At 43.1% G+C, this 9,808-nt stretch overlaps 1 protein-coding gene across 1 annotated transcript; it reads left to right on the top strand.

The window, feature by feature from the left end:
* The first annotated feature begins 1,657 nt into the window (after positions 1-1,657).
* Positions 1,658-8,950, top strand: XB5761890.S (provisional ortholog of N-acetyltransferase 16 (putative) S homeolog). The gene is made up of 3 exons (XM_018239582.2): positions 1,658-2,177; positions 6,533-6,754; positions 8,333-8,950. The coding sequence occupies exons 1-3, from the start codon at positions 1,998-2,000 to the stop codon at positions 8,948-8,950; spliced, it is 1,020 nt and encodes a 339-aa protein (XP_018095071.1). The 5' UTR covers positions 1,658-1,997.
* Positions 8,951-9,808: the final 858 nt, after the last annotated feature.

Below are 9,808 nucleotides of genomic sequence, written 5' to 3'. Positions count from 1 at the left end.
CCACCTCAGACCTGGCGAAGCGCAATAGAGTAGATAGGGATTGTTTCAAAAAAAGTCAATTTTTTTTCTAAGTCCCAAAAAAACGCTGGCGTGTTTTCTACATGATGGCTGATAGGCTGAAAAAGATCGAAAATTTTTTGGGGCTCCCCTTCCTCCCCCCTACATTTCCTGACTCATGGCAACTTACCTAGACAGTGGGCACATGTGTAGGGCAAAATAACATTTTTATTTGCTGATTTGAAGGTTTTCTAGGCATTTGTAGTGCAGATACGTGTTCCTCCATTGAAATTTGAATTTCGCGCCGTATGCAAATGAGCCTTCGCTAGCGCAACTTCGCTTTATATAGCGAATCAACGCTAGCGCAACTTCGCACCTTACGCTACCCCTGTGCACAACTTCGGATTTTAGTGAACTTGCGGAGCGCTGGCGAAACTACGCCTGGCGAAGTGCGGCGAAGTTGCGCCTGGCACAACTTCGCATCTTAGTGAATTTGCCCCTGAATGTCCTATTCAATTATCCAGCTAAACACCTTTGTATTACAACTCTCAGACCACAAAGGGATTTTGAAAGTGCTTCCTTTTACAAATGGCGAGGAACTCTAAATATAAATACTTAAAAAAAAACTGTTCGACCAAACTAGAATCCGCGATTTGACCTTATTTATCATTTAACCAGATCACAGAAACTCCCATATGGGATAGGGACCTCTCCCACCGACTTATATGCAACCTTGGCGGATCTGAGATGGTGCATTTTCAGATGATCAGACTTTTTGCAGCCTTGTGGTATAATAAAGCTCAAAAAATTCCATAAAAAATGTAGATTTTATAGTAAATGGTTTTTTTTATATTAAGTTGATATTTAGTGATGGGCGAATTTGCGCCGTTTCGCTTCGCCGAAAAATTCGCGAATTTCGCGAAACGGCGAAAAATTCGCGAAGCGGGCCGGTTTTTTGACGCCGGCGCCCAATTTAGACGCCGGCGAATTTTTTTGCCGCGAGTTTTCGCGGGCGTTTCACAAATTTATTCGCTGGCGGCGAATCACGCAAATTCGCCGCGAATTCGCGCCTGGCGAATAAATTCGCCCATCACTATTGATATTGAGTGTATATGGAATGAATCTGAATTGATAAAGTTTCTTTTTGCAATTGCAATAAGGTTTTTTACCAACAGATGTCACTGTAATACACTATATATATATCAATGGCGTGAGCTTGTGCTGCTTTTTATAGCTTGTTAAAGGATAAATAACCCTTTAAAATAAGTTAATGTCAAATTGATGAGGGTGCTATGCTAAGCACTTTTGTTTCTAATTCCAAGATATTAAGGGATACATGTACTGTTAATATGAATGAATTTTGTTACAACAGCGCCACCTGCTGGTCAGTTTCCCACCAGTCTGACCAGCAAGTAGTCAAGGAAGTTGTCAGGAGAAAGAAAGAGGCTGCTCTGATGTTCTTCTGCTTAGGAAAAGAAATAGAAACATTTCTCATATCGTTCCTAAGTAGAAGGACATCTGAGCCGCCTCTTTCTTACAACTTCCTTGACTACTTGCTGGTCAGACTGGTGGGAAACTGACCAGCAGGTGGCGCTGTTGTAACAAAATTCATTCATATTAACATTACATGTATCCCTTAATATCTTGGAATAAAAACAAAATATATAATGAATGTAAATTACAAAAGCGCTTAGAATAGCACCCTCGTAAATTTTACATTCACTTATATTAAAGGTTTACCCTTATTAAAGACCCCACCACTAAAGATGACCCTTGTAACACATCCTACCAGTCTTTCTTTGCAGCAGCAAGAATATATATAAAAGTTCTTAAGAGGGAGGAACAATAATTTACACCTGGAAAGATCATGTTCTGTCCCTTTAAGCACATTGCCAAGTAATTTGTTTTGATTTGCTGCATTTGGTGACCTTTGCATTTATGTGGAAAGTTCATTCTTTGTTGCCTGAGCTGATACAGGAGAGACGGTGTTTTTATTTGCCATGTCTCAGCCGACTTCTCAAGACATACAGGTTCTCCCTGCCACTGCCTGTGACTATGAGGAGGTGATGTCCATCTCAGAAGGGGTATACAGTGGGGTGGATTATCTTCCAGCTAGGTACCATGAGTGGCTGGAGGACCCTCAGCGAGAGATGTTCCTGGCCAGGTTGGATGGAAGAGTGGTGAGTACAGGTACAAACACTATGAAGAGACCCTAGTGAGGAAACGACTTATTACAGGGGATTACGCACATTTTTAAAATTATGTTGTAACCCTTTCTTGACATGAGTATCAAGGGCCACACTGGGGCACTAACAGCATAGATTCCAAGTCTCTACTAAGTGGGAGATTTGTGAGGTTTGGATAAGTTAAAGGGCACCAGTTGGGCAAAAATATTATCTCCATACTAAGGTGCATGTTAATAGAGCCCGCGCTACGGGTTGGGGGTAACAGTAGCTCTTTTTAAAATATTGGTCCACGCCAGGGCTAGTACTCTTACTCGGGGAGAAAGCTCATATGCAAATATGCTTCTGACATCACGCGCATGTGCATAATGAGTGGCACTCGAGCACACGCTCAATGTTTGCAACAACATGGCCGCTCGTACTGGGAGCTCCCTCCCCAGACGGGTGGTCTAGTGCTGGTGGGGGGCAATCTAAAAAAAAATTGTTTCCCCCAACTAGAGTGCAGGGTCTATTAGTCTGCACCTTTGGTTGGGGGATAATATTTTTGCAGGTGCCATTTAAATGCCTCCACCCAAGGCTAGAAGCCGGTACTAGAGGGCATATAACTCCCAGAAAACTGCAGCAGCAGTGATTGCTGTGAAAGGATCGGCCCTTGTATGAAATGTCCAAAATAGTGATGGATGAATTTGTCCCGTTTCACTTCACCACGAATTTTGGAAATTTCCTGTGAAACTGGTGAAAAATTTGCAAACAGCCGATTTTTACGCTGCCGATTTTTTCGCCGGTGTCAAAACGTCATTAAAAACAACATTAAAGTCAATGGGCATCTGTTTATCATTGCCGGCATCAAAATTGGGGCTGGCATTGGAACCGTCACCGGCGTCGGAAAAAATTTAATGCCGGCGTCGCAAACATTGCAAATGTATTCACCGGTGGCGAAATGAGCAAATTCGCTGAAAAATTCATGCCCGGCGAATAAATTCGCCCATCACGAGTTCAAGGTCCCTATAAGAATGCTGAGTGTGCACATGGGTCTGCGAGGATATATTAGAGATCCCAAAGTAGTATGAGCACAGTTATATATTGCAACTAGGGATGTAGCGAACGTCGGAAAAAAAGTTCGCGAACATATTCGCGAACTTGCGCAAAAATGCGAGCGGTTCGCGAACGGTTCGCGAACCCCATAGACTTCAATGGGAAGGCGAACTTTAACATCTAGAAAAGACATTTCTGGCCAGAAAAATGATTTTAAAGTTGTTTAAAGGGTGCAACGACCTGGACAGTGGCATGCCAGAGGGGGATCAAGGGCAAAAATGTATCTGAAAAATCTGCCTGTGTGTGCTTGGAAGAGATAGTGTAGGGGGAGAGCTGTTAGTGATTTCAGGGACAGATGATAGTAAGTTTGCTGGCTAGTAATCTGCTTGATACTGCTCTGTATTGGAGGGACAGAAGTCTGCAGGGATTTGAGGGACATTTTAGCTTAGGTAGCTTTGCTGGCTAGTAATCTACTGTTCTCTTTAAACAACTGCCTACTACACTACTGCACTACTACAGCGGTGGATACGGATTACGTAAAATATATGAATGCTGCTTGAAAAAAGTGACTCCGGTGTTTTTTCTGGAGACGGTAATATTATGGATATTTAGACAGAATGGGAACAAGGTCACACAGCTCGATGGCGGGTTGAAGAAAACAGTGTGCAAATAATGCCTACAAGGCCAACGTATACACTACTACAGCGGTGGATACGGATTACGTAAAATATATTATGGCTGCTTGAAAAAAGTGACTCCGGTGTTTTTTCTGGAGACGGTAATATTATGGATATTTAGACAGAATGGGAACAAGGTCACACAGCTCGATGGCGGGTTGAAGAAAACAGTGTGCAAATAATGCCTACAAGGCCAACGTATACACTACTACAGCGGTGGATACGGATTACGTAAAATATATTATGGCTGCTTGAAAAAAGTGACTCCGGTGTTTTTTCTGGAGACGGTAATATTATGGATATTTAGACAGAATGTGAACAAGGTCACACAGCTCGATGGCGGGTTGAAGAAAACAGTGTGCAAATAATGCCTACAGGGCAAATAATGCCTAAAAGGTCAACTTATACACTACTACAGCGGTAGTAAAATAAAAAAAGTAAAATAAAAAAAAAATGAATATTAAAAAAAAAAATTAAAGTTGGTGCTGCTGAACTACTAGGAGCAGCAGATTAGCACACCAGTCCCACTCCCCAACACTGCTAGACTAATAGCACTGGGCTCTTATAGTAGTAGTAGTAGTAGTAGTAGTAAAACAACAAAAAAATAAATAAAAGCAGTCCTTACAAGGACTACTGTTATTGCAGCAGTCAGCAGATGAGATCAGAAGCAGGACAGCTGCCCACTGCAGCTACATACAGAGCACTGCAGTAGAAGGTAGATTACTAGCCAGCAAAGCTACCTAAGCTTAAATGTCCCTCAAACCCCTGCAGACTTCTGTCCCTCCAATAACAGAGCAGTATCAAAACGATTACTAGCCAGCAAACTTTCAACTGTCCCTGAAATCACTAACAGGCAGCAGCTCTCTCCCTACACTATCTCTTCAGCACACACAGGCAGAGTGAAAAAACGCTGCAGGGCTTCGGTTTTTATAGGGAAGGGGAGTGGTCCAGGGGAGAGCTTCCTGATTGGCTGCCATGTACCTGCTGGTCTGGGGTGAGAGGGCAAAAAAAAGCGCCAACAATGGCGAACCCAAAATGGCGAACGTCGCGCGACGTTCGCGAACTTCCGGCGAGCGCGAACACCCGATGTTCGCGCGAACAAGTTCGCCGGCGAACAGTTCGCAACATCTCTAATTGCAACACTAGATTCATGCACCCTGGGATATGTAAAGCATCGGTCTACACAACTGAAGAACTAGCTAAGCTAATGAAGACTTCCTTTTATATAGACTAAATTCAAATTGTAGGGGATCAGACAAGTCTTTCACCTGCTTTTGGGAAAGGGACAAATTGCAAAGGACTGAACAGTACTAAATTGCATTTTCCAATGGAGAGTGGGACTGCGGTGTTGAAAGACTGTGCCAGGGGCTGGGTGGTCCACAGAGGTTCCCCCGGGCAGTGTTTATATTGTTGTTGTTTACAGAACATTTATAATTTCTTTACTATATAATGTTATAGTTGGTTTTACTGCAGACTGTTTGCTTTATTTTCTAGTGGAATTCCCCTGATATGTGCTCCTTAGTGGCCACTAGGTGGAGGCACTGTGCTGTAAATCCCAGTTCCCAGTATCTTTCCTATGCAAAGAGAATTCAGGGCCCTGGATTGCAACGGGTTAAACACTATTTAAGAGAGAGTACCAAAATAGGGCTATATAATAATATAACTACTGATGCATGAGTCACTCCGGAGGATATTCAAAAGTGACTTAAACATGTAAACATAAACAAAGGTCTGTGACTGAATGGTATTTATACCAGGGTATTGCACACGTTTAGCTCTGTGATTGGCAACCTCCTTTGAGGATTCACTGAGGTCTTACATGGTGCCATGAGACTGGTGAATTGCTAATTTGATGCTCCTAATCAGGGCCGTATTTATATTAATGCCCATGTCTAGGGCGGCAGGTTTTGTGGGGCAGCCCTCGGGTGTCAAGTACCAGCCTCTTCCATGGATTTCTGTAGGAAATCCGGTGAAAGAGCTGGGGGTGAGGGGTAGGGGGCCGACTGCTTGGCGGAGTGACGTCACTTCCATGTGGCGTTACAGCACTTCCACGTGACGCATTACGCCACTTCCACAACAGTCCTGCTCCTAGTAAAAAAAGTGATCCCGTTCTCAGCTTCAAAACTATGGGCCGGTTAGTCTGATGTCAGTGGTAGGAAATATTTTGGAAGGTTTAATGAGGGATGAGATACTTGGCTACATTGACTAATGGTTAAATTAAGAAATATTGGCCTGGAACTTAGTATTTGTACCTGATAGAGAACTGGCTAAAAGATAGACTACAAAGAGTGGTGGTAAATGGAACATTTTCTAATTGGCCCAGTGTTATTAGTGGAGTACCGCAGGGCTCTGTACTAGGTCCCTTGCTTTTCAACTTGTTTATTAATGACCTGGAGGTGGCCATTGAAAGTTTCGATTTTTGCTGTTGATACAAAATTGTGCAGAACTATAGGTTCCATGCAGGATGCTGACACTTTGCACAGTGATTTGTCTAAACTGGGAAACTGGGCAGCAAACTGGAAAATGTATTATTGTATTTTATGGCGCAGGGATGATTTTATAGGGCTGTGCATGCTGATGAATATGTAGCTTGATGTAGCTTGAAGCAGAAGAAGCCATTTTACCTTTTTTCTTCATAAGGTGGGTTTTGAGTCCTACGTGCTGGTAGACGCCGGTGTCACTGCTGTTTTCCAAGGTCTACGTGTTGCATCCTGGAAGAGAAGCTCCGGAGTAGCGGGAATAATTCAGCGAATATGCATAGATCATCTGCAGTCTAATCATCCTGATGTCACCACAATTCGCCTGACAAGGGTAGAAGACCCTCCATCATCAGTGAGCAAGTACCGACTGTTACATTCTAAGGTATTTACTTGAAGCCCCCTCATAATGTTCCCCTTGTGACTGTGCTCATAGTCTACAGAAGTTGATAGCAATGTTTATATGAGTTTTTCCTTGAACTCAGTTCTGCTTTATCTTCATGGATTCCACTGTATCATGTGACAAATGTGACCCTATAGACTTTTGTAACCTCAAGTTTGTGGAAGCACTGGCGCTTTAAGACACTTTATATTTGAATAAACAGTATTTAACGTAGAGCAGTGCGCTAATTCTCTTGGTTGGGATGGAACCTTCATTTCTCTTTTGAACATCACCGGACAATTATTTTGTTTCTCTACTAGTAAACCCCCCCCCCCCAACATCTATAAACCCTACAATGCTGGAGGACCAATAGTTTGTGGCATGGGCATAAGTAACTTTCCCCTCTTATTCAGTTTTGGGCAGCACTAATCCATGTTGGCGCCATGTCATGTCTGACATTCATTGTATCTCCTATAAGACCATGAGTACCCTGTTATGCACATATAACCCAATATGAAACGTCTTCCAGGATGATAAAAAATGTTCATGTCAATTTTGTACATAACTCAACACTTCATCCAGGGGTGCACATTAGTCTACTACCAAATCAGACCAGAGAAGCTCTGCAAGGTTCAACAGAACAAACAGAATGTAAGGCTCTACTGGGAATCAAGCCAGTAACTGTTGGGTTTTAAATGCTCTCCATAACCACTAGGACATGAGAGCAGCTGGCAAGCTTTCTTATTCATTCTCATTATAACCTTTTTACCTGACTTTTCCATCCCAGCAGTTTTATTTGACAGCCAATCAGAGGCAGCTGCACCCTATATAAATCCAACTCCCACATCAATTCCTTTCTTATGCATTAGCTTTTGATTACCTTGAGCACCAGCTCCCTATGCACTCGCCCCTTTTGCCTTGTTCCTGCTCTGGTCTTGTTCCTACTTCTACGCCCTCTACGCCCTCTCCATCCCATTCCTGCCATGTCCTGTCTCTACACCCTCTCAATCCCACTCCTACCTTGCCCTGTCTTTACGCCCTCTCCATCCCACCCCTGCCTTGCCCTGTCTCTACTACCTCTCCATTCCACAACTGCCGTGTCCTGTCTCTACGCCCTGTCCATCCCACTCCTTCCTTGCCCTGTCTCTACTACCTCTCCATTCCACAACTGCCGTGTCCTGTCTCTGCACCCTCTCCATCCCACCCCTGCCTTGCCCTGTCTCTACACCCTCTCCATCCCACTCCTGCCTTGCCCTGTCTCTACTCCCTCTCCTGCTTTGCCCTGTCTCTATGCCCTCTCTATCCCACTCCTGCCTTGTCTTGTCTCCACAGTTTCACCCAAGTATGAATGCTTTAATGGCCTAATGCCTTAGTAAAGTGTTAAGTTTTCTTTTTGCAGATCACAACTGCCACAACTGGCTGAAGGAGCATGATTCAAGAACTTGCATTCATCATAGATAGGGAGCCCTTTTTGCTTTGTTTACATACATATCCATGTCTGTACTGATACTTTGCTTTAGAAACCTAAATGCATTGTTTCTTATTTTTGTGTTTTATTCCTCTTTTAACTAATTCTTTTAGGCAGTGGTCTCAGTGATCCTGCACCATGACCAACTAGACCATGCAGTGAAGTTGCTGAAGCATCGGGTGGCGAGTGCTTGTGAGAGGCGACCTCTTGATGCCCTTACCCCTGAAGAGGTTCTAAGTTTGTTTGAGAATTCCTGTACTGCCTCGGGGCTGCTTCCTAATGGGCTTCTTATCCAAGGTTGGCTTCCGCTTTCTACCCACAGATCCAACCTGGAGTTATTGCTACAAAGGGGAATTGTCTGGTTCCATTCTGAACACTGTGAAGAGACAAGCGACTGTGACAGCACCTCTAAATCTAGAGATGCCAGTGGTACCATTTGTCCTTTTTCTTCCTCTGGGTTCCTTAGCCTGGGCACCCCTCCCTACTCTGTGCCTCTAGGAGATGGTATGCACCGGTTTGACATTGATCTGTTTGGAACTGATCCTATTTCTGCAAAAACCCATGTGCTACACCAGTTGATTAAAGGAGTGCAATTACTGCCTCCAGGGGCCGGTATTGTTTGTTTCTTGTATGCAGAAATGAGTCTTCATGCCGAACTTACTAATTTCTGCCAAGACCTTACCCCATTTCCTCTATGGAAGCAGCAAATTGTCCTAGAGAGGGATATCTAGTAGTCTCAACCCAATTTGTTAACTCAAGTTAACTCAAGACACCACCGCCCCAATTTACCAGCACTGAAGCATTTCCTTGCTCCAACTGCTTGCCTAACCAACATATTACTGATCTCACTAAATTAACTGAATTGTGAATGAAAAGGGAGAATTTTTCATCTGGGATAGTGTTGTCAGAGACCCCTTTCTTGGTCTCTTACAACAGATGCTACTAGAGACAATATAGTTGGACTTTTTTCAATTACAACTCATCTTAGAGCTTCAACTTTTGTAGTCAAACCCACCAAAACAGGATTACAGATCTAAAAGACATTGGTTATACCTTCATAGTTCCAAGAATATATAGGACATCAAATAAGTTTTCACCCCAAACCCATCCAGATTTTTATTTGGGATTGTATCACCACTTTCTTGGTCTTATGAAAAGATGCCACCAAAGAAAATGAAGACCTTTGGTTGTTGGAAGTTTTCAGTTCAAACCAATCTCGGAGCTTTAACCTTTGTGGCCAAGACTCCTCCAATCTAATAACAGAGTTACAGATCTGAAAGACATTGGTTTTACCTTCATACGTAGTTTCAAGAATATATAGGACATCAAATAAGTTTTCACCCCAAACCCATCAAGATTTTTATTTGGGATTGTACCACCACTTTCTTGGTCTTTTCAAAAGATGCCACCAAAGAAAATGAAGACCTTCGGTTGCTGGACATTTTCAGTTCAAACCCATCTCGGAGTGTGGCCAAGACCCCCCTAACCTAATAAGAGAGTTACAGATCTGAAAGACATTGGTTATACCTTCATAGTTCCAAGAATATATAGGACATCAAATACGTTTTCACCCCAAACCCATCCAGATT

This window comes from Xenopus laevis, chromosome 3S, assembly GCF_017654675.1.
Source record: "Xenopus laevis strain J_2021 chromosome 3S, Xenopus_laevis_v10.1, whole genome shotgun sequence".
NCBI classification, from domain to species: Eukaryota; Metazoa; Chordata; class Amphibia; order Anura; family Pipidae; genus Xenopus; species Xenopus laevis.
This window is presented reverse-complemented; position numbering and strand designations above follow the sequence as displayed.

Bases quoted from the DNA above. Each gene is read 5' to 3' on its own strand.
- XB5761890.S (XM_018239582.2), top strand. From the start codon at position 1,998: ATGTCTCAGCCGACTTCTCAAGACATACAGGTTCTCCCTGCCACTGCC. The intron at 2,178-6,532 runs GTGAGTACAGGT...TTTCTTCATAAG, and splicing joins CCAGGTTGGATGGAAGAGTG to GTGGGTTTTGAGTCCTACGT. The intron at 6,755-8,332 runs GTATTTACTTGA...TAATTCTTTTAG, and splicing joins ACCGACTGTTACATTCTAAG to GCAGTGGTCTCAGTGATCCT.